This window comes from Catharus ustulatus, chromosome 1 (assembly GCF_009819885.2).
Source record: "Catharus ustulatus isolate bCatUst1 chromosome 1, bCatUst1.pri.v2, whole genome shotgun sequence".
NCBI classification, from domain to species: Eukaryota; Metazoa; Chordata; class Aves; order Passeriformes; family Turdidae; genus Catharus; species Catharus ustulatus.
Window position 1 is genome coordinate 165,087,414 of NC_046221.1, and position 23,977 is coordinate 165,111,390.

At 52.0% G+C, this 23,977-nt stretch overlaps 5 protein-coding genes across 6 annotated transcripts in view; 2 read left to right on the top strand and 3 right to left on the bottom strand.

Moving 5' to 3' along the window:
* LOC116999522 (NAD(P)(+)--arginine ADP-ribosyltransferase 2-like) overlaps nucleotides 1-23,977 on the top strand; it is a 703,496-nt gene that overhangs the window by 357,619 nt on the left and 321,900 nt on the right. The window lies entirely within an intron of this gene.
* The window catches only part of LOC116994645 (erythroblast NAD(P)(+)--arginine ADP-ribosyltransferase-like), a 284,339-nt gene that overhangs the window by 246,826 nt on the left and 13,536 nt on the right, over nucleotides 1-23,977 (bottom strand). The window contains exon 4 of one of the 2 annotated variants that reach the window (XM_033056543.1): nucleotides 16,487-16,855. The exons of the other annotated variant lie outside the window; for it this stretch is intronic. Within the exon in view, the coding sequence (XP_032912434.1) occupies nucleotides 16,689-16,855 (167 nt within the window). The 3' untranslated portion in view covers nucleotides 16,487-16,688. Of the gene's footprint in view, nucleotides 1-16,486; nucleotides 16,856-23,977 lie in introns of those variants that run through there. 2 annotated transcript variants of the gene reach the window in all.
* Nucleotides 1,350-9,332, bottom strand: LOC116999572 (erythroblast NAD(P)(+)--arginine ADP-ribosyltransferase-like). Its single transcript, XM_033066404.1, has 6 exons — nucleotides 9,321-9,332; nucleotides 9,092-9,220; nucleotides 8,668-8,831; nucleotides 7,796-7,925; nucleotides 2,097-2,862; nucleotides 1,350-1,462 (listed from the first exon to the last, which is right to left on the bottom strand). The coding sequence occupies exons 1-6, from the start codon at nucleotides 9,330-9,332 to the stop codon at nucleotides 1,350-1,352; spliced, it is 1,314 nt and encodes a 437-aa protein (XP_032922295.1).
* LOC116994768 (erythroblast NAD(P)(+)--arginine ADP-ribosyltransferase-like) overlaps nucleotides 11,627-23,977 on the top strand; it is a 28,142-nt gene continuing 15,791 nt past the window's right edge. The window contains exon 1 of the mRNA XM_033056704.1: nucleotides 11,627-11,658. The gene's annotated coding sequence lies outside the window, so the exon portion shown is untranslated. The remainder of the gene's footprint in view (nucleotides 11,659-23,977) is intronic.
* Nucleotides 19,741-21,846, bottom strand: LOC116994792 (erythroblast NAD(P)(+)--arginine ADP-ribosyltransferase-like). Its single transcript, XM_033056734.1, has 2 exons — nucleotides 21,103-21,846; nucleotides 19,741-20,611 (listed from the first exon to the last, which is right to left on the bottom strand). Exons 1-2 carry the CDS (start codon nucleotides 21,839-21,841, stop codon nucleotides 20,526-20,528), a joined length of 825 nt encoding a protein of 274 aa, XP_032912625.1. The 5' UTR covers nucleotides 21,842-21,846; the 3' UTR covers nucleotides 19,741-20,525.

Genomic DNA, 23,977 nt, shown 5'->3' on the forward strand with positions numbered 1-23,977 from the left:
TCCTTCCTCCCCCCATGCTCCCAAGCCTTCTTCCCCACATGAGGGGCGATCGGCAGGTGGGCAGTGTCAGAGTGCACAGGGTTGCCACCGATCCTCTGACGCCTCCTGACAAAAGTTCGTGCTGTCAGGATTATGCAATAGACTTTGTGGGGACCCAATTCTCCTATTACCCCAAAGCTTGGGAGTTCAAAGTCTTGGGTGAAGTCACCTGGGTGCTGTAACAAAATTCATATCTTCTCATGTGGAGACCTCAAGACACTTTGAACACTCCTAAAAACCCCGACCCGCTGAGTGGTTTTTCAAGGACATCACCGCCCATCATCCTATAATCTCCTGCCCTGTGAGGGCGGTGATGGCCTGGCACAGGTTGCCCAGAGAAGCTGTGGCTGCCCCGTCCCTGACTGTGTCCCAGGCCAGGCTGGGTGGGCCCTGGAGAAGCCTGGCCCAGGGGAAGATGTCCCTGGCCTGGCAGGGCTGGCCCCGGACGCGCTTTAAGGTCGCTCCATCCTGAACCATTCCAGAGCCCCGGGGCTGGGCTCGTGCTGCCACCTGCTGGTGGCACCCGGAACTGCAGTTGATTTCCCACTCTCACTGCTGCCCTCCAGTGGGCAATTCCCGAAGCGCAGCTCCAGGGCAAGCTCAGGAGCTGCGTGGGCTAGGGAGGGAAAATTCCCTGGTTTGGGTGTATAAAGAGTTCCCTGAGCAAAGCACCGAGTTTTTTCAGAAATAAATGGGTGCTGCTGCCTCTGCCCCCTTTTCTCTATTCTACTTTTCATCCTTTTTCTGTTTGTCTTTTTTGTCCTCCCAATGCTCCTTTCATTTTGTTGCCTCCCATCACAAACTTTAGAACTTTTTGAACAGATCATTCAAAAAACGAGCAGCCCCGAGCAGCTCCCTCAGCAGCTCCTGCTGCTCCAGACCTTTCCCCAGCTCCACCCCTGCCCTGGACACGCTCCAACCCCTCCAGATCCTTTGTAAGGGACTGCAGTGAACGAAGAGAAAGGGAGGAACTTTTCTACATAGCTTCTTTGAAGGTCGAGGTTTGGAAAACAAAGCTTTCATTTGCCTTTAAGAAAAGCTCCAGGAACTGCTTTATTTTGGGAAGTGAGGGGCCCTGCAGGAAATTCGCTAAAGGAGCTGTAGCAGATTCATCAGGCGAGCCAGCAGCAAATTTTGGGAAACTTTTGATATGCCAGGCAAGCAAGGATCAAATTTTTGATAAACTTTTGACAGGCAAGGTGAGCAAGTCACAGTTTTTTGGATCCATCAGGCGAGGTAGCCAAGGAGCTTTAGGAGGTGGCCGTGCCGTTGCTGCTGCCAAACCCCTCCATGGGGATGTGTCTCCAGGGTCACTGTGGTCTTGGTGGTCTCATGGCACAGAGGCTTCCAGTGACCACTGCCATGGCCACAGTGGCTAGAAGAAGCCCCCAGAGGTGTGGGGAGGTCCTGGGGAGGGTCCCACCTGAGGGGATAAAGAGATGGGTCAGGGGGCCATGGGAGGAAGGACAGGGCTGACCATGGGAAGTTAGGAGGGTCAGGGGGTCATGGTGGGTGGGGGACAATGGGGTTAGGGGTTTAGGGGAGTCAGGGGGCCATAGGGCAAGGGACAGGGGTGACAGGGGTTCCATGGGGGGAGGGACAAGGGGGACAGGGGGGCCCTGATGGTGTGAGAGTCAGAGGGGGCCATTATGGGATCCCTGTCCCCAGCCATGGGTGCCCCTGTTCCCCCAACCCCAGGGGGTGTCCCTTTCCCCCTCACCTGGCACTAGTGTCCCCATCCCCTGTGCCCACCAAAGGCTGTCCCTGTCCTTGTTCCCAACACTGGGTGCCCACTGTGGGTGTTCCTGTCCCCTCTGGGCCATGGGTGTCCCCAGCACTGGATGTCCTTGTCCTCAGCCCTCACTGAGTATCCCTGTGTCCACAGGAACCATGCTCCTGTGACATCACCTCGCAGTGTCCCTGTGTCCCCTCAGGGAACACCCCCCCATGATGTATCCCCATGTCCCCTTAGGGAATGTCTCCCTGTGATATCACCCTCACAGTGTCCCTGCCCCTTGTGATGTCACCTCACAGTGTCCCCACTTCTGTGATGTCACCTGGCAGCCAGTCGCAGTCGCGGTTGCTGGAGTTCCTGGTGGAGTTCAGCTCGATGTTCATCGTGGCCCCTTCACACGTGACATTGGTGACCTTGAAGGTCTCGAAGGGTGGAATCAGCACCTCCTTGTGGTTGGAATTGAAGGAGAATTCCTGGATGTCAGCACCGTGGCACGTGTGCACGTGGAACATCGTGCGTGTCCCGTACCCCTCCGAGACCTCGCGGCTCAGTGACGTCGATGCAAAGTAACCGAAACGAACTTCGTCGCCTTTCTTCACCTTGTACTTTTTCCCACTCTCCCCCTTGAACACGTTTTGGCACTTGTTGGGGTCTCTGAGCTTCTGCAGGGCCCGGGTGAGCAGGAAATGCAGCATTTTGAAGTGGAAGTTGTTCTGGTATTGCTGGTAGGAGTACCCGGCCTCGTGCACTGCATTGTTGAACTCCTTGTGCACCTTCCCCATGGTGTACATCATGAGGGCGACGGCCTCATCCTGGCTCAGATGAGCATTGAGTCTCCCCCGCTTCTCCCACACGTCCCTGGCCTCAGACCAGTGCTGGGCAAACTCCTCATTCTGGAGGAACTCGGTGCATTTGAGTTCTGGCACCTTCTCGGTCATGTTATCGGCACAGGTCAGGTACTGGTCATCAAAGGAGTTCTGGGCCATGTCCAGGGGCACCGCTTGGATGGCCACGGCGGCCACGGCCGTTGCCAGCAGTGCCAGGGTCTGAGCCAGGGGGGCCATGGAGAGGAGAGCCCACGGTGGCCACTGGGGGACACAGAGTGGACACAGAGTGGACACAGAGTGGATACAGAGGAGTTGCAGAGTAGACACAGATGGGACACAGGGATGCTGAGGGGACAATAAGAGGTCCCAGGGGACACTGAGGGCACACTGATGGGACACAGGGGATGCTGAGGGACATGGGGAAGCTTCCTTGGTGAGGAGCTGGGCAGGGACAGTGAGGTCAGCCTGGGCAGGGGTGGCAGCCCTGGCCAGGAGACCCCTGGACATGTCCTGGGACACTGATCCCAAATCATGGGATCACTCCTAGAGCCTCCCCAGGGTCCCCAGTGTCCCCCAGAACCCCAACCCACTCCCACAGTCCTATATCCCCCCTCACGGTGTCTTCTCAGCTCCCCTGCAGGACCCTGATCCCAAATCATGGGGTCACTTCCTAAATGCCCTCCAGCAACCCCAGTGTCCCCCAGCACCCCAATCCCACTCCCAGTGTCCCCCCTCCCAGTGTTTCCCAGTGCCTCTTGTGACCCCAATACCTGCCCCAGACCCTTGTACCCCTCCTGGTAACCCCCCCTGCCCCCCAGCACCCTGACCCAAGGCCTGGGGTCCCCCAGTGTCCCCCTTGTTCCCCCCCACACCCCAATCCCATTCCCAGTCCCAAGAGACCCCCGGGTGGCCCCTCAGGACAGTGATCCGGTGCCATGTGCACCCCCAGTGGCCCCCCAGACCCCAATCCCACAGTCCCCTGCCCACCTGCTCCAAGTGTCCCCAGTGTCCCCCCAGCCCCTGATACCGTAATCAGTCGGAGTGAACTCCCTGGCACAGCTGGAGGTACCAGAGAGCCGGAATTCTTGATCAGCTCGGACTCACAATGGATCTCTCCTGCTCCTGCAGCTCAGGGGGGCTTTGCACAGGATTATTATCCACCCTAAATATAAAATATTATTAAAATGGGCTGCTTCACTATCACAGGGACAATGACTTTTCCCAGAAATAATTTGCATGGTTCCACCTCTTTTAGGAAATTATTCTATTGTCCTGGACTGGCGTAGAAGGGGATTCAGGCTGCGGTTTTCACTGAGTGTTCCAATATCCTGGATCTCTCAGCTCTGAGAGATGCTTTCACAGATTTAGACTGCACCCGAATTTTTGCACGGTAACCTTTCGCTCTCAAAATCTCCCCATTTGCGGCATAGGGCAGGATGACCCCCACCCCTCAGCTCAGCGGTCCCGAGCAGAGCCGCCCATGCTCTGTGTCCACAGGAGACTGTGAGGGCTTTGCCCACGCGTGCCCTGCTCTCAGCTGTGAGAGCCGCTGCTGGGACTGGGTGTGCGAGGATGGGATCGGTTCCTGCCTGCCCAGTCCCTGGCACCGTCACCGCAGCTGATCTCTGCGGCGCGGCAGCAGCGCGGAAAACGCTCTCTTTGTCTAGGGAGTGGCCGGTTCTTTGAACTGTGCTTTTACGGCTGAAGTGGAGCCGCACAGGGTTTCCCCTGCCCCTGGTGGGGAGTCCGCACTCCGTGGGGATGCAGGCAGCTGTCCCCACGTCTGCCAAAGTGGAGCATCTCCCGCCGGTGGAGACAATCGCGGCTCAAATCAACACTACGCTCGCAGCTGCTGCTTCCCCGGACGGTCCAAGGTTGCTGCTGGCGCTTGCTAGGGGAAGGCTCGTCCCCTCTCCTGGACAAGATGTGCAACCACTTCACCACCAGTGGTGCTTCTTTCCTCTCCTTAACCAGGACCAATCTCCTGGCTGGATGTTGTGAACAGCAAAGTCCCAAGGCAGAGTCTGTGCAAGCTGAGTTTCCTGTCAAAGAGATTTCACAAGAGACAGTATCTGAACCACAGATTGTTTCAAACATACATCACTTATCTCTATCCCTGCACTAGGCTGAGAATCGCAAGGGTAAGGAATTCCAAACATCAGTTCCAAGGGAGATCACTGAATATCTCCCCTGGGTCTGGTCCTTATCCTTGCCAAAGCCAGGGGCAGGAGCCGTACCCACAGCATCTTAGTTTGTATCACCAGCCTCAGAAGGTGTTTCTTTATTTCTCCATTCATCCTTTCAACCCTACCTGAACTCTGGGGGTGCCGGGGGTGTGGAGGTTCCACTGTATCCCTAAAGCAGTCAGAGCTCTTTGAAGAATTTTCCCTGTATAATGAGTTCCCCCGTCTGAGTCTATTGCTTCCACAAACTCGTATCTTGCAATTATTTGTTCCAGAAACACTTTAACAACTGATCCTGGAGATGCTGAAACAGTTGGAAATGCTTGTGGCCACGCTGTTAATTGACATACTATGACCAGAAGATATTTAAATCTTACCCCTCGGGGCATTTCAGTAAAATCCACCTGGCATCTCTGGGAGGGACGGATAGCCCAAGGTCTCCTTCCCCTGGCAAGTTTCTTTGGAACTCTCTTATTGGTTTGAGCACCAATCAAACAACCCTCAATAGCTCGTTTTGCCAGGCTAAAAAGCCCCACAGCATCACTTTGAGGAAGGCTTCTGCCAATCCTCAGAGCCCCAGTGACTCCCTTCATGAAATTGTTTGAACAACTGTAAGGCTAGAGCTTTGTGTAAACACTGCTTATCATCCCTTGTAAACAAATTGCTTCCTCTTTCCTCTTCCCCGGTCTTTTAAATTATCTCAAGTTCCTCTGATTCAAAGGACAGTTTCTCTGGCAGGGCTGCAGTCACTGGGAGCAAGGGGAGGATCTCAGAGATTTCTGGCAGCAATGCAGTTTTCCGAGCTTCTTCATCAGCCAGTCGGTTTCCTATTGCCTCATCCGAGCACCTTGCCTGATGTCCCTTAATGTGGATTATTGCCACCCTTTTTGGAAAATTCACCACTTCCAATATGCAAGAGGCCAAGTTTTCATGAGCTAACGTCTTTCCCCTGCAGGTTAATAAATTTCTTTCCTCCCATATTTTCCCAAATGCATGTATCACCCAATGTGCACATTTAGAATCAGTAAAAATATTTACTGACTTGTCCTGGTGTAATTCACAGCCTCTGACAAGCGGATACAGCTCTGCTGTCTCAGCTGAGCGGGTTTGGAATGACTTCCCTGTTTCTTTTAATTGCTTCCCATTCACATTTTATAAATTATTTCCCTTCTAGCACTGTTTTCCTGTTCCCCTGATGAGAGAAAATCACTAGCATACTACAAGCTAGCCCCTGAGTGTGGAGTGAACTCTATTAATATTTTCTACAAAGCTTGTCCAAACAAAACCAGTGACCCTGTATATCCCTGGGGAGGACTGTCCATTGTCAATTGTTGTTTTACTATTTCCCTCTTTCGTCCTGTTCCCACAAAAAGGCAAAATACTGTTTACTATCTTCTGTAATCAGACACCCCCAGAAAGCATCCTTCAAATCCAGTACAGAATAATTCTGATGTGAAGAAGGGATCTGATTCAAGAGAAATTTCAGACCATGACTCTCCTCCTGTGAGGTTATAAACCTCCAGTGCTCTCGATGCACCTTTTGGTCAGGTCTTAAATGATTAAAGCAACTGTAGTTGCTAAAAGGTTGTTTATTACAAAGTGCATCAGTCTTAAAAGCAAAGTCACAGTTGTTAAAGTCTATGCTAAGTTTTGTTACACTAGAGTCCCAAATCGAAGTAGAAGCTGCTCCTGTCAAGGTCCTGGGAAGCTGATGTTGCTGCAGCAGCTCCTGTCTTCTTCTCGGGTGATGAAGATGCTGGCAAGCAAAGCAATGGCAAAATGGAAAGCACTGGGAAAGCGATGGCAAAAAGCAAAAGCAAAGAGCAATGGTAAAATCACTGACTCTCCCTAATACCTGATCTTATATAGGATTTCTCCAACTAGCTAACACATGAATTCATACCACTGATACTTAACCTATTAGATTTTTAATTTCTTTACAAATTAGAATATGTATGAACCACGTATACAATTTATTTTGTTCTATCTGAAAAATGTAAGTAATATTCTCACTGGAGTTCTGTTTTGTTTTAGCATGGTTTTCCAACGAGGTTCTGGAGCCTCTACTGAAAACATCAGTGTGTTTGTTATACTTCACTAGAACTTGTTCTTCTGCTCTGGTATCTGCACCTTTTAATCACTGAAAACACTACAGCTCTCACTAAAACTTACTGACTTACTGACTTATTTTCTTAGTTATTTATCCTAAAACTCAAACTTACATCTAAACATATACGAAATTTATGCTTATGCTTTTACCTAAGCTCCCATTCTATGTGTGTGGGTGGCTTAACATGTTTCCATCCATCCAAGGGCTTTAATTCAATTCCTGCACTCTGGCTTCTGCCTGAAGGATTCAGGCAGGCCCTTGTCTCACCGAGTCCAACATGGACACACACTCAGAGGACGGGGACTCACTGGCTGGACTAAGCATTTAGTGAAAACAGGATTTTATATTTCAGCTATGTTACTGCTTCTAGCAATATGCTTGCCTTGTATCTTGCAATGTTCAGAGACTGATCGGTAAATCAACAAAGTGAATCCTATTGGTGGAACAGAAAGAACAGAAAGGAGGAGATGTGGGAATACAACCAGAGAGCAGAACTGCGAGCGTTGCTCAGCTCATCACAACTGACAAGGATGTGTTGGCCACAGCAGCCACAAGCCTTGGCAAGAGTAAGCGGGATTTTGAAGAAGGAATGTAAGAGATGAGAAAGTGCTCTGTCCGAGGTGCTGAGTGTGCAGCTTTGTGGGGAATCCCGGGAATTACTGCATGTGCCTGGTTAGCTTAAAGCGAGGCAGAGATTGAGCAATGTTATTTAGTTACGAGTGAGCAATGGAGCCTGGTTACAGGAATGTTATTGGTGCGCTGTTTTTAGCAATAGTTGAAAAAGTGTATAAACTCTGCTTTGTGTGTCAATAAACGGCTTCATGGCCTAACGCAAGCACAGCATGGAGACACTGTCTCTTCTTTCCCGCCGCCCTCAGGTGGCCATGGTGGCCATGGTTACCACAGTGACCTCAGTGACCTCAGTGACCTTGGTGGCCTCATGGCTCAGAGGATCCCAGTGGCCACTGCCAGGGCTATGGTGGCCAGGAGGAGTTCTCCGAGGTGGCAGGGAGCCCTGGGGATGGTTCCACCTGGGGGACAAAGAGGGGAGTCAGGGGGACCATGTGGGAGTGAGGGGTTGGGAACGGTTGTAATGGGGGCTTGGGGTGACAGGAGAGATGGGGTCCATGAGGTGAAAGGTGGCAGAGTCTGAAGGGGATCATGGGGGGTGTCAGGGTCAGGGAAGTTAGGGGGTTCCTGGTGGGAGTGAGGGGTGACAGGGGTGAGGGTGGCAGGAGGTGCCAGGGGTTCAGGTAGTGACAGGGGCTGACAGGGGATCAGGGGGTGCCATGTGGGGTCGCAGCCCACCCACATCCAGCACACAGGGCCTGTCCCCACAGCACTGTTTGTGGAGAGGACGGACAGCGTCAGAATGGGGGCATCCCTGTCACTGTCCCCTCCCTGATGTGGGCGTCCATGCCTCTGTGCCCTCTCATGGATGTTCCTGTCGCCATGTTCACTGTGGGTGTCCCCGGGGTTGGTGCCCCCAGCGCAGGGTGTCCTTGTCCCCACACATACCGTGGTTGTCCCTGTCCCCCATCCCCAGTGAGTGTCATTGTCCCCTGTGCCTCATCACGGGTGTCCCCATGTTCACTGTGGGTGTCCCCGGGGTTGGTGCCCCCAGCGCAGGGTGTCCTTGTCCCCACACATACCGTGGTTGTCCCTGTCCCCCATCCCCAGTGAGTGTCATTGTCCCCTGTGCCTCATCACGGGTGTCCCCATGGTCCCAGTGGGTGTTCCCATAGCCCCAGGCTGTTCCCACCTGTCACCAACTCAATGTTGTTTTTGCTGTTGGTCCCAATGGAGTCACCATGGATGTCCACCTTCTTACCTTTCTGGATGATGCCAGTGTCATTGAACTTCTCGAAGGGTGAGATCAGCACCTTCTCCTCCTCGGGAAATCCGGAGTATTCCTCGTTGTATTCACTGTCATACATCTGCATATGGAACACAGTGGTGGTCCCAAATCCATGGGTTTCACATTCACAAAGTGACAATGATGCAAATTGACCAAACCAGACGATGTCACCAGGCTTTGCCCCATACAGGTATTTGTCTGACCCCCAAGAAACACCGAGACATTTCTGCTCCTACTGAGCAACCGTCAGCGTGGCAGGGCATCGGTCAGCAGGAAATTTAGAGTTTTGAAGTGGAATTTTTCCCGTTTTCCCTGGGCAGAGCGCCCAGCCTTACTCACTTCGTCATACAAGTCATCGTCCTGTTCATCCATGATGGAGGATGGGATGTAGATGGCCTTGTCTGAGGACGACGGAGGGGACACAGGGGAGTGCTGACTCCTCAACTTGGCCATGTTCTCAGGCAAGCCCTGGGTGAACAGAGAATTGTTCTGGAGCATGGAGTTGTACAGGGCCACAGCCCTGGTAGTGGTCATCAAAGGAGTCCAGGGCCATGTCCAGGGGTCTCACCTCAACGGCCATGGTGGTCACGGTCATTGCCAGCAGTGCCAGGGTGAGAGTCAGGAGGGCCATGGAGGGGAGAGGCCACAGGGAGCAATGTGGGCACTGGGGAACACAGAGGTGACACAGGGAGGGTTCCTCAGTGAGGGACTGGGGAGGGCAGTGGGGTCAGCCCAGCGGGAAGGGAGGCACTCCTGGCCAGGAGACCCCTGCACATGTCTGGGGTCCCTCAACCCAAATCCTGTGGTCACTTTGGTCTCCCCAACACCCCCCAGTCCCCACGGACCCTAATCCCAATCCCACAGGACCACAGCCCCCCAGAATCCCAATTCCACTCCCATGATTACAATTCCCCTCAGCCCCACCCAGGACCCCAGCCCAAATTCTGGGGTCACTCCCTGAGCCCCTCAGTGTTCTCCTCAGCCTGTCCCCACACCCCAATCCCACTCCCTGTCCCCAATTTCTTTGGGGTCACCCCACAACCTCAACCCCAATCTGGGCATCACCCCCTACCCCCACAGTGTGTCCCAGTCCCCCATGACCCCAATCCCACTCCCACCATCCTGTGTCCCCCCTCACTTTCCCCCAGAGCTCTCCATGACCCCAATCCCACTCCCATGACACCCCCATTGCCCCCCAGACCCCAATCCCACAGTCTCCTCTTCCCCCCCAAGTGTCCCCAGTGCCTCCCCAGCCTCTGATACCAAAATCAGCCGGAGTGAACTCCCTGGCACAGCTGGAGGCACCAGAGAGCCGGAATTCTTGATCAGCTCAGACTCACAGCGGATCTCTCCTGCTCCTGCAGCTCAGGGGGGCTTTTCCACAAGGTATTTATCCACTCTAATTATAAATTTTCATTAAAATGGATTTCTTAAGCAATGCAGCACTAGTGCTTTCTCTGTAAAAATTTACTTGACTCCGCGTCTTTCAGGGTAGAGTTTTACTCTCCTGGGGAGCAATAAAAGGGGCTGCAGGATGTGGGTTTCCCTGAGTCCCTCAATATCCTGCATCACCTTGCCTTGAAGCTTTCGCTTTTCAGTCAGCGCTGCCACTTTTGTGTTACACAACTTGCCGAAAACATGACATGCCTTCATCTGTTTCTCCAGCAATTTTTTTTAATGATGAGCATATGTTATTTAGATACTGTAGGGGAGGATGAAACAGGAAGACTTTATAGACATGATTGCCTGGCAAAAGGATTTTGAGAAGTATGGAAATTATAAGTGAGAATGAAATGAAAGTCATCTTTGAGATAGCCAAACCTTAGTTACTAAATAACTAGAAAACAATAAGATGGTCAACTGAAATAATCTCCTCTTGACTGAAAAATTCCTTCTGCTTGCAGACAGGTCCAAACGTCAGAGAAGACCCTGTTAGCTTGACAGAAGAGGCCCAAAGATTCGTTTTTAGGGTTTAAAGTGTAACAGAGCATGGTAATGTAATGATTCTTATGGACTGTATGTAAATGCTGTAGGATTTGTATCTTGTATTAGATTGGTTAGTGGAAATTAGAATATTCAGCACAGAAGAAGATTTATTGTATTGTAATGGGAACCTCACTCTCTGAACTCTTACCACCCTCTTACCTCTTTCTCTTGCCCCTTACTCTATCACCCCCCACTCTCTCACTGCCCTGCTCTGAGCAGCTCCAGGCAGGGCCCTTCCACCCACGCCCTTTGCAATAAACCACAAGTTCCCAGACCTGGCTTTATTGATCTCTCTGTCTGTCCTGACCGTCCAGCCCACCGTCGCCTCCTACAGTCTCCTACAATTTGTCTTTACAAACGAGCTGTGGATCTGCTGGTAGATAAAAAACAGCACTGAGAGATAAAAGAAACATTGGGATGGATTCCACCTGTTGTTGATTGGAAACAATATTTGCCTCTACAAACAAACTGTAGGTTTGCTGAGAAATGAAATTACAAATCGAAAGATGAAAGAAACAATGAGGAAAAACCATAAACTCCATAAGAATTAAAAATGAAAAGGGAGGGTTATAGATCAGAGGGGAATCTCAGGTACCATGCATTCTAAGAAGTCTGTGCCTCTCAGGTACCTGAGCCAGGGGGGAAAGAGAGAGGGAAATGCGGCCGGGAAATTGGGATGAAAAGGAGGTTGCATCCTCCAAAAATGTGACTCCACAGGGGAGTAAAATCCCATTTTAAAAGAGGCAGAGCCATACATGTTATTTACAGGGAAAGCCCTGGTTCTGCGTTTGCTAAGCAGCCCATTTTAATGAATATTTATAATGAGGGTGGATAAATACCCAGTGGCAAATTCCCCCTGAGCTGCAGGAGCAGGAGAGATCTGCTGTGAGTCCGAGCTGATCAAGAATTCCGGCTCTCTGGTACCTCCAGCTGTGCCAGGGAGTTCACTCTGACTGTTTTCGGTATCAGGGGCTGGGGGGACACTGGGGACACTTGGTGGGGACAGGGGACTGTGGGATTGGGGTCTGGGGGACACTGGACTGGGATTGTGGTCTTGGAGTGGTCTAAAGGCAGCGATGGGCAACACAGGACTGTGGGAGTGGCAGTGAAGCACTGGGGGGCACTGGGGGGCACTGAGGGACACTGGGGGTGCTGGGGGCACTAGGGAGCACATGAGGGGCACATGGGATTTCATTGCTTTCCTGCGAGGCCACCGGGGGTCCCTTGGGACTGGAAATGGGAATGGGGTGTGGGGGGGAACAAGGGCGACACTGGAGGACCCCAGGCCTTGGGTCAGGGTGCTGGGGGGCAGGGGGGTCACCAGGAGGGGTACAAGGGACTGGGGCAGGGATTGGGGTCACAAGAGGCTCTGGGAAACACTGGGAAGGGGGACAGTGGGAGTGGGATTGGGATGCTGGGGGCACTGGGGTTTCTGGACGGGGATCAGGGAATGACTCCAGGATTTGGGATCAGGGTAGAGGAGCTGAGAAGACACCGTGAGGGGGGATATAGGACTGTGGGAGTGGGATTGGGGTTCTGGAGGACACCGGGGAGGCTCCAAGAGGGACCCTAGCATTTGGGATCGGTGTCCCAGGACATGTCCAGGGGTCTCCTGGCCAGGGCTGCCTCCTCTCCCCAGGCTGACTCCACTATCCCTCCCCAGCCCCTCACCAAGGAAGATTCCCCATGGCCTCCCATGTCCCTCAGCATCCTCTGTGTCCCATCGGTGTCCCCTGAGATCCCTCTGTGTCCCTTCAGTATCTCCTATGTCCAATCAGTGTTCCCTTGCACCCCTCAGTGCCCCCTCAGCATCCCCTGTCTCCCTTCTGTGTCTCCTCTGTGTCCACTCTGTGTCCACTCTCTGTCTGCTCTGTGTCCACTCTGTGTCCCCCAGTGTCCCCCAGTGGCCACCGTGGACTCTCTTCTCCATGCCCGCCCTGGCTCAGACCCTGGCACTGCTGGCAATGGCCGTGGCCACCGTGGCCATCCAAGTGGTGCCCCTGGACATGGCCCAGAAGTCCTTTGATGACCAGTACCTGACCTGTGCCGATGACATGGCCACGATGCTGCCAGACCTCAAGAGCACTGAGTTCCGCCAGAATGTCAAGTTTGCCCAGGTCTGGCATAGGGCCCAGAAGTGGTTGCAGATGCAGGGGAGCCCCACAACCCCTCTGAGCCAGGACGAGGCCATCGCCCTCATGATGTACACCAGTCGGGGCGTGGACAGGAAGTTGAACGATGCCGTGCTGGAGGTTGGGAGATCCCACCAGCAATACCGGAACAACTTCCACTTCAAAACGCTGCATTTCCTGCTCACCCGGGCCCTGCAGAAGCTCAGAGTCCCCAGCAAGTGGAAATTTCGCTTCGGTCAGTTTGTGTCAACATCGCTGAGCCGCGAGGTCTCGACGTCGTTCGACACAGACACGATGTTGCACGGGCACACGTGCCACGGTGCCGACATCCAGAAATTCTCCTACGATCCCAGCGAGAGGGAGGTTCTGATCCCACCCTATGAGACCTTTAAGGTCACCGAGGGCTCTTGGATCCTGCAAATGATGCACATCAAGCTGCGCTCCACCGGGAACTCCAGCAACTACAACTGCGAGTGGCTGCAAGGTGACGTCACAGGGGGCAGGGACACTGTAGGTGATGTCACAGGGGGTGGGGGCACTGCAAGGTGACATCACAGGGGGATATTCCCTGGAGATATGGGGACGTTTTGTGAGGGTTGGGGACAAAGGTACCCACAGCTGGGTACAGTGGACAGGGATCCTGTAAAGGCCCCCTCTGGCTCTCACATCCTCTCAGCCCCCTACCCCTCCCCCCATGGTCCCCTAACCCCTCTCTTTTACCCCTCAGGTGGGTCCCTCCCCAGGACCTCCCCCCACCTCTGGGGGCTTCTCCTGGCCACTGTGGCCATGGCAGTGGTCACTGGAAGCCCCTGAGCCACGAGACCACCAAGACCACAGTGACCCTGGAGACACATCCACATGGAGGGGTTTGGCAGCGGCAATGGCACAGTCACCTCCTAAAGCTCCTTGGCTATCTCGCCTGATGGATCCAAAAACTGCTGCTTGCTCACCTGGCCTATCAAATGTTTATCAAAAATTTGATCCTTGCTCGCCTGGCATATCAAAAGTTTCCCAAAATTTGCTACTGGCTTGCCTGATGAATCCACTACAGCTCCTTTAGAGAATTTCCTGCAGGGTCCCTCACTTCCCAAAATAAAGCAGTTCCTGGAGCTTTTGTTAAAGGCAAATGAATGCTTGGTTTTCAAAACCTCGGTCTTCAAAGAGGCGACGTAGAAACATTCCTCCCTTTCTCTTCGTTCACTGCAGCCCCTCATGAAGGACCTGGAGGGGCTGGAGCGTGTCCACTGCAGGGACGGAGCTGGGGAAGGGTATGGAGCAGCAGGAGCCACTGAGGGGGCTGCTCAGGGGGCTGCTCAGGGCAATTAAAAAGGGATGAATGATCCGTTCAAAAAGTTCTAAAGTTCGTGATTGGAGGCAACAAAACAAAAGGAGCGTTGGGAGGATAAAAAAGGAAAACAGAAAAAGAATGAAAAGTAGAACAGAGCAAGGGGGTCAGAGGCAGCAGCACACACTTATTTCTGAAAAAACCCGGTTTTGCTCAGGAAATTCTTTTTCTGCCCAAACCAGGGGATTTTCCCTCGCTAGCCCACACAGCTCCGGAGCTCGCCCTGGAGCTGCGATTCAGGAATTGCCCACTGGAGTGCAGCAGTGAGAGCGGGAAATCAGCTGCAGTTCCGGGTGCCACCAGCAGGCGGCAGCACGAGCCAGGCCCCAGGGCTCGGGAATGGTTTGGGATGGAGCGACATTAAAGCGCATCCGGGGCCAGCCCTACCAGGCCAGGGACATCTTCCCCTGGGCCAGGCTGCTCCAGGGCTCGCCCAACCTGGCCTGGGACACGACCAGGGATGGGGCAGCCACAGCTTCTCTGGGCAGCCTGTGCCAGGCCATCACCACCCTCACAGGGCAGGAGATTATAGGAAGATGGGCGGTGATGTCCCTGAAAAATGACTCAGTGCATCGGGGTCTTTAGGAGTGTTCAAAATGGGTCTTGATGTCTCCACATGAGAAGACATGAATTTTGTCACAGCACCCAGGTGGTTTCACCCAAGACTTTGAACTCCCAAAGTTTAGGGTAATAGGAGAATTGGGTCCCCACAAAATCTATTGCATAACCCAGAGAGCCTGAACTTCTGTCAGGAGGCATCAGGGGATCGGTGGAACCCTGTGAACTCCGGTGATGCCCACCTCACAACTGCACCTCATGTGGGGAAGAAGGCTTTGGAGCATGGGGAGAGGAAGGAGGGCAAGGGGTTTTTAACTGAGGACCCGAACCAGAAACTTTCCACAATTTTTCAGTTAACTTAGCAAAATGTGAAGGAGAAGAACAAATATAGCAAGTGATATGTCTCGTCCCAAAAAGAATTCAAAAAACCAGAATCCAATATAGTGTTAGGGAAGTATTTAAAAATCCAATGAACAAAATATTTAAGATTCCCCTCAGAAAACTTAAATTTCCCCCATTCATGTGTAGCACAACTTGGTAATCGGTGTCTCTCTCAGGAGGGCCAAGCTTACGGAGACTGAACTCGTTACCCATCCTGGAGCTTGGTTCCCATGCCCAGAAATAAAAGGGAAAATGAAAGGAAAATACCCAAATATATAATTAATTCAGTGCACAAACCCCAATATTGATTCCAACTTAAGATTTTTCTTTGGGTAGGGGAGGCCTGTTGGGTCAACTCACGATTTCTGGGCAGGTGGTCAACCCATCCACCAGTCCTCGGGATTCTTCTTCCCAGCATGGAGTGGATAGCCCTCGCTAAAACGTGAGTGGTTTTTGGGGAAGCAGCAACCCAAAAGTGACTTGTGTCCTGCAGCTGATGTGTCAGGAGTCGCTTCTCCAAGAACCCCTGAGCAGAGGTCCCTGTTTGGGCGCCATTCGCTGCAGAGGGCAGTGCCCAAGGTGCTGTGACTGCCCTAGAGAAGCATTTTTATAAAGACGTGTTCTGGGGGGCACAGGCACACTTGCCTCACTGCTGAGATCATCAGCTCCTTGGTAAGAAGCACTTTTAGGGGATGCAGAACTGGGACGGGATCTTTGTGTGGGGTTCTGCAGAGAGCCTTTATTGGGTCTTGATGTTCCAGGGATGAAAGAGGGCCAGGAAGTCAGAGGGAGCCAGAGGGGTTATATGGGAAAGGCAGGGGTGGGGCAGAACAACCAGCAAATCCTCTGAGGGTACAGGGGCGGAGCAAGAGGGGAGGGCAAACAGGATACAGAGAATGTGCAGAAGGTGCAAGGCACACTGGGGTGGTTTTTGTGTCTCCATCACATTGAGGGGTTTGGCCACCTCAGGGCCTTTCTCCAGGGTTGTACCTTAAACATTTTGGCGTTCAGGTCTCGTCCCTCAAAAAAAGCGCAGACATCACCAGGTGTGAGGGCCACAGCCCGGCACAGAGAGTGACATCGAGCCCTGCTGGAGAATTGTCTCTTTGTGCTGACTTTGACAGAATGATTTAATGGAATTGTTTTGATATAATTATTAAATGGAACTGTTTGGACAGAATTATTTAATAGAACAGCTTGGATAGAATAATTTAATGGAATTTTTAAATACAATTGTTTTGATACAATTATTTAATATAACAGTTTTGATATAATAATTTAACAGAATTGTTTTGATATAATTGATTTCATAGAATTACTTAGTGGAATTGATTTGCGCAATGGGCTTGGTGACCACAGTGGCCAGAGTGGCTGTGGTAGCCTTCATGCTCAGGGATTCTTGGTGATCATGGTGGTCACTGTGGCCTTGGTGCTTATAGTGACCACGGTGGCCAGAATGGCTGTGGTGGCTGCAGTGACCACATGGAGGCCATGATGGCCAAGGTGGCCATAGTGGCTGTGGTGGTTGCAGTGGTCACAGTGCCAGTGGAGGCCGCAGTGACCACATGGAGGCCATGATGGCCAAGATGGCCATAGTGGCCGTGGTGACCTTGGTAGGCTTTGTGGCCTTGTTTCTTGGGCTGTCCTGTGGGACTTGGTGATCGTCCTCTGAGCTGGCGGGGGTCCTGGGGATGCTCCCACCTGTGGGACAAAGAAAGGGGTCAGGGTGACCATGGGCAAGTTAGGGGGTCGAGGACAGCTGTAACGGGAGCTAGGGAGAGATGGGGGCTGTGAGGTGACAGTGAAAGGCTAGAGGGGGGAGCAGGGAGTGGTGCAGGGGCCAAGGAGGTCAGGGGGTCATATTGGTAGTGAGGGGTGACAGGGGACAGGGCGACAGGGATGACAGAGTGTGGCAGGGTATCAGCGGATGCCCTGGGGGCTCCTGACCCACCCATGTCCCGCACACAGGGCCTGTCCCCACAACACTGTCTGTCGAGAGGAGGGCCAGGGTCAGAATGGGGGTGGCCCTGATCCTGTCCCTGTCCCCTTCCAGATGTGGGGGTCCCCATCCCGGTTCCCTGTCATGGACATTCCTGTCCCCGGCACAGGATGTCCTTGTTCACACACACACCTTGGGTGCCCCTGTCCCTGTCCCCCATTCCCAGTCAGTGCCATTGTCCCCTGTGCCTCACCAAGAGTGTCCCCATGGCCCCAGTGGGTGTCCCCAAGGCCCCAGTCTGTCCCCACCTTTCAGCCACTCGCAGTCGTATTTGCTGTAGGTCCCGATGGAGCCGAGGTGGATCTCCACCTTCTCCCAAACCTCGATGACTTTGGTGACCTTGTACTTCTCAAAGGGTGGGATCAGCACCTCCTCCTTATAGGAATTTCTGAAGAATGCATTGATGTACGCACTGTGACACGTCTGCACCTTGAACACTGTGGTGTTCCTAAACCCTCTGATGCCACTTTTACAAAGGGACAATGACAAAAAACTGACCGAACCGGACGATGTCCCCAACATTTGCCTTGAACTTGTACTCGTCCACCCCCGAAACACCATAGCGACATTGCTGCTCCTGAGCATCCCACAGTGTGACCAGGGCATCGGTCAGAAGGAAATGCAGCGTTTTGAAGTGGAAATTTTCCCGGTATTCCTGGGGGGAGCGCCCAGCCACTCTCACTTGGTCATTGAACTCTTTATGAAGGTCATCCATGGTGTAGGTGAGCATGGCGATGGCCTGATCTGCGGACAGATGGGACACACGGCCCACCTGCCTCTGCACTTGGCCTTGGCCTTTGGCCAGATCTGGGCAAAGAGAGAATTCGTCTGGAATTCAGAGTGGCTCAAGGCTGGCAATGCCTCCTCAATGTCATGGCTACAGTTCTGGTACTGGTCATCAAAGGAGTCCAGGGCTGAGTCCAGGGCCATGTCCAGCGGCTTTTCCTCAATGGCCGTGATGGCCATGGTGATTGCCAGCAGTGCCAGGGTGAGAGCCAGGAGGGCCATGGAGGGGAGAGGCCATAGGGACCAGTGAGGAAACTGGGGGACACAGAGGGGACACAGAGGGGACACGGGGAGGGTTCCTCAGTGAGGTACTGGGGAGGGCAGTGGGGTCAGTCCAGGGGAAGGGAGGCACTCCTGCCCAGGAGACCCTGCACATGTCTGGAATCCCTCATCCCAAATCCTGGGGTCACTTTTATCTCTGCAACATCCTCCAGCCCCCCAGGGATCCCAATCCCAAAGTACCACAGCCCCCCCAAAAGCCCAATCCTACTCCCATGATTACAATTCCACTCAGTCCCACCAGGACCCCGGCCGAAATCCTGGGGTCACTCCCTGAGCCCCTCAGTGTTCCCCTCAGCCTGTCCCCACACCCCAATCCCACTCCCAGTCCCCAATTTCTTTGCTGTCACCCCACAACCTCAACCCAAATCCAGGCATCACCCCCGACCCCCACAGTGTGTCCCAGCCCCTCATGACCCCAATCCCACTCCCACCATCCCATGTCCCCCATCACTTTCTCCCAGAGCACCCCATGACCCCAATCCCAGTCCCATGACACTCCCACTGCACTCCCAGTCCCCAATCCCACAGTCCCCTGCCCCCCCCAAGTGTGCCCATTGTCCCCCCAGCCCCTGATACCGAAATCAGCCGGAGTGAACTCCCTGGCACACCTGGACGTCCCAGAGAGCCGGAATTCTTGATCAGCTCAGACTCACAGTGGATCTCTCCTGCTCCTGCAGCTCAGGGGGGCTTGGCCACGGGGTATTTATCCACCCTAATTATAAATATCCATTAAAATGAACTTCTTGGCTAACACACAACCCACACTTCTCCTCACTCTAACTCTTTTAAGATAGAATTTTACTGCTCTGGCGTCACAAAATCGGGCTTCAGGGCGTGGTTTTCACTGAGTGCCCCAATATCTTCGATCACCTGCCTTGTCCTCTGACTTTTGGCCAGCACTGCGACTTCTGTATTACAGAACTTGCCAAAACCCCTCACTGGAGTTGCCTTTATCTGTTTCTCCACCAGCTGCAGCAACGTTTATCCTGCTCTGCCCCCACTTTTACATCATTTTATATTTTTCTGCCAGTTTATCTTTCAGCCCTGGTTGGTTAATTGGTAAAGCTGTACTGCTGAAAGTAAACAAAGTAAAAGTAGAAGCATAACATATATTCGAACTTTTAATTTCTATTTTTAAAGTATTATTTAAGACAAAAATTTTCAGTATTACTGATTTCTACACTTAAAGTTTACAATTTTTTGCAGGTAAAATAACCACAATCTGGAGTCCTTGTAATTTACATTCATGTGGGCTTTTTTTACTTCTAGGATGCATTTTTACATGAGGGGTTCCTTTTTAAATAGCGTTTTACATTCTTTGTTGGAATTTACCTGTAAAAATAAAAACAAACTCTTTGTTTGAAATTATTAGAGGAAATGGACATTTAATGTTATATGTAGGAAAAGTAGAAACTTATAATTGGGCATAATTTAGATACAGCAATTAACAATGATTAAAATGATAGACATTTACTTATAAAATTAGATAATTATGTTTTTCAACCTTCACTAGAACTCGCACTTCCACTCTGGCATCTGAGACCTTCTACTCACTAAAAGCACTTAAAGCTCATTCTAAAACTTACTCACTACCTTATTTATCCTAAAACTTCAACTTACACCTCTACTTTATGTGGGAGTGGCTTAACACACTTCAATCCATCCAAAGGCTTTAATTCAATCCCTGCACTGTGATTTCTCTCTGAAAAATTCAGAGAGACCCCCAAGTCACTGATTCCAACAGATAACGTCTTTTTAATACGTGGAAATAGAGCCTGGAAAGGGATCCCAGGAAAGACTAAAGAGGGCTTTGCACATTTGGGCCGACTGACCATGGTTCACTCTTTACACCATAATCCAACAGCTCTGCACAGCTCAGTGCGAGCCAAGCGCAGCGCCCGTACCGATAGCCCAGATTGTGACGACAATGGGGAAACTTGGAACCTTGGAACTCGAATATTTGCCTCAATGATCCCATCCACTGGAACGGCACACGCATTGAGTACTGAAAATAACCTTGGCCATTGGCTAGTTAGCTTAAAGCAAGGCAGAGATTGAGCAATGTTATTTTGTTACGAGTGAGCAATAGAGCCTGGTTACAGGAATGTTATTGGTGCGCTATTTTTAGCAATAGCTGTAAAAGTGTATAAACTCTGCTTTGTGTGTCAATAAATGGCTTCATGGTCTAACGCAAGCACAGCATGGAGACCCCGTCTCTTCTTTACCGCCGCCCTCAGGTGGCCATGGTGGCCATGATTGCCACAGTGACTACAGTGGTCTGGGTGACCTTGGTGGTTTCATGGCTCAGAGGATCCCAGTGGCCACTGCCAAGAGTCCGGTGGCCAGGATGAGTTTTCCGAGGTGGCCAGGTGTCCTGGGGACGCTCCCACCTGGTGGACAAAGAAGGGGGTCAGGGGGACTATGGCGGAGTGAGGGGGTTGGGGACGGCCATAATGGGGCTAGGGGTGACAGGAGAGATGGGAACCATGAGGTGTCAGGGGGTTCCAGGGGGTGCTAGGGGGTGTCATTGCATCATCTGGGGCCATGGGGATGACATGGGGTGACAGGGGATCAGGGGGTGCCATGAAGGGGTCCTGGCCCACTAGCGTCCATCACACAGGGCCTGTCCCAACAGTACTGTCTGTGGAGAGGAGGGACAGGGTCAGAATGGGTGTGTTACTGTCCCCTCCCAGATGTGGTGGTCCCCATCACTGTTCTTTATCACAGGCATTCCTTTCCTCAGACTTGTCCGCAGCACAGGCTGTCTTTTCTCCACAACACCCTGGGTGCCCCTGTCCTCCACCCCCAGTCAATGTCACTGTCCCCTGTGCCTCAGCATGGGTGTCCCCATTGCCCCAGTGGATGTCCTCATGGCCCCCACCTGTCACACACTCGCAGTTGTATTTTCTGTAGGCCCCGATGTATTCAAGGTGGATCTGCTTGTTCTCCCCACCCCCGATGACTTTGGTGACCTTGAACTTCTCAAAGTATGGGATCAGCACCTCCTTCACAAAGGGATTTTTAAAGAATTCCATGATGTACACGTCCTGGCACATCTGCACCTTGAACACCGTCGTGGTCCCAAATCCTTTGCTGACATTCTTGCAAAGCCTCGATGACGTTAATTGACCAACCCGGGCAATGTCGTCAACATTTTCCTCGAACTTACAGTTGTACACCCTCCGGATCACACAGCGACATTTCTGCTCCTTCCATGCAGCCATCAGCATGGTGAAGGTGTCATTCAGCAGGATTTTGAATTTGTCCTGGTATGCCTGACGGGAGTGCCCGGTCACTTCGATTTTGTTGTTGAACTCCTTGTACAGGTGAATTATGTGGTCGGCCATGATGGCGATGGCCTGGTCTGAGGATGACAGACGAGACACAGGGGACCACTGAATCGGCCCCATGCCCACGGCCCAAGGTCTGTACTTGCTGAACAGAGAATTGTTCTGGAACTCAGAGTGGTCCAGGGGTGGTAATACCCCCTCCATGGCACAGCTGCTCTTCTGGTACTGGTCATTGAAGGAGGCTGAGGCCATGTCCAGGGGGCTCACCTCATTGGCCGTGGTGGCCACGGTCATTGCCAGCAGTGCCAGGGTGAGAGCCAGGAGGGCCATGAAGGGGAGAGGCCACAGGGAGCAGTGTGGGAACTAGGGGACACAGAGGGGACACGGAGGTGACATTGCAAGACTTTGGAAAAGCAAAAGTAACCCAGGGATTTTAGATGAGGGACCCTGGACATGTCCTGGGGTCTCCTGACCAGGAGTGCCACCCTTCCCCCTTGGCTGACCCCACTGCCCTCCCCAGCCCCTCACTGATGAACCCTCCCTGTGTCACCTCCGTGTCACCTCTGTGTCACCTCCGTGTCACCTCTGTGTCATCTCCGTGTCCCCTGAAAGCCCCCCAGCCCCCCACAGACCCCAATCCAGATCCCACCGTATCATGGCACTTCTAGAAACCCAATCCCACTCCCACGATTACGATTTTCCTCAGCGCCCCCAGCTCGCAAGGAAAACTCCTGGGGTCACTCCCTGGGCCCCACAGTGTTCCCCTCAGCCTGTCCCCACACCCCAATCCCACTCCCAGTCCCCAATTTCTTTGGTTTTCACCTCAGAACCTCAACCCAAATCCGGGCATCACCCCCTACCCCCACAGTGTGTCCCAGCCCCCCATGACCCCAATCCAACTCCCACCATCCCGTGTCCCCCCTCACTTTCCCCCAGATCACCCCATGACCTCAATCCCACTCCCATGACTCCCCCATTACCCCCCCAGATCCCAATCCCACAGTCCCCTGTCCTCTCCAAGTGTGCCCAGTGTCCTCTCAGCCCCTGATACTGAAATCAGCTGGAGTGAACTCCCTGGCACACCTGGACTCTCTGGAGTACCTCCAGAGAGCCGGAATTCTTGATCAGCTCGGACTCACAGTGGTTCTCTCCTGTTCCTGCAGCTCAGGGGGATTTTGCCACAGAGTATTTATCCATTCTAATTATAAATATCCATTAAAATGGGCTGCTCACCTGACACAGAACCAGCGCTTTTCCTGGCTCTGACTCTTTTTAGATAGAATTTTATTGCTCTGACATCACTAAATGGGGTTTCCGGGCGTGGTTTCCCCTGAGTGCCCCAATATCTTCGATCACTCTCCTCGTCCTATCTCTTTTGGCCAGCACTGCAGCCTCTGTGTTAGAGAACTTGCCAAAATCTATCTCTGGAGTTCCCCTTATCTCTTTCTTCATAGCTTCTAGCAACATTTACTCTGCTGTGTCCCTGCTTTTACATCATTTTAAACTTTTCTGCTAGTTCACTTCTCAGACCTATCCAGCACTTTCAGGGGAACTGAAACTTTCTGTTCTCTCCCTTATTTTTCAGCCCCCAGGACCACAATCCTAGGATCCCATGTCCCCCCACTGCCTCCCGTCCCACTCCCTACTTCTCACTGGTTTGCTAAAATTTTTGAAGGACACAGCATCCTTTTTATCCCAATTTCTTGGATGCATTTCCCTCTCTCTTTCCTCATTGCCTTAGGTACTTGAGTGGTGCAGACTTCCAGGAATGCCTGATACCTGAGATTCCCTTCTCCCTTTTAATTTTTAATTCTTATGGAATAAAACTTTTTTTCCCCATTGCTACTTTCATCTTTCCATGTCCAATTTCATTTATCTGCAAACCTACAGTTTGTTGGTAAAGGTAAATATTTTTTCCATTCATCAATCTGTGGAATCCATCCCATTGTTTCTTTTCTCTCTCGGTACTTGTTTTATCTACCAGCAGATCCACAGCTTGTTTGTAAAGACAAACCTCTCATTCCTCTTTTAGTTGTTTTACTAATTGTCTGTACAATCTTTAGTTATCATTGACTTACTTTCCCTTTGCTTGGTCTTTTTTTGGTTTTGCAATTATTTGCAGTGACATCAATTTCTGTCCTTCTGTAGCCATCTCTGGATCAGAAGCCAGGGCTACTCCCTGCATTTCCAAACTCCCACATGAGGTTTCCTCCTGCAGTTACATCCCAGATCTGTTTTCTTAGATCTGGACCAGAACCTATTCAAAATTTTGAGTTCTGTTCCCACTTCCACTGATAGTCACAGACAACATGTGTCCTACTTGTGGAATTATCTTGGGGGTAGCTTAAAATAAGGGTAAAAAACTTCCCTTTCCCCACCGCTTTACAGCCTTCAAAATCCTCTGGTAATTATGGAGCACATTACCCAGTTACCATTCATGAGCTTAACATGTGTTGGATTTCATCT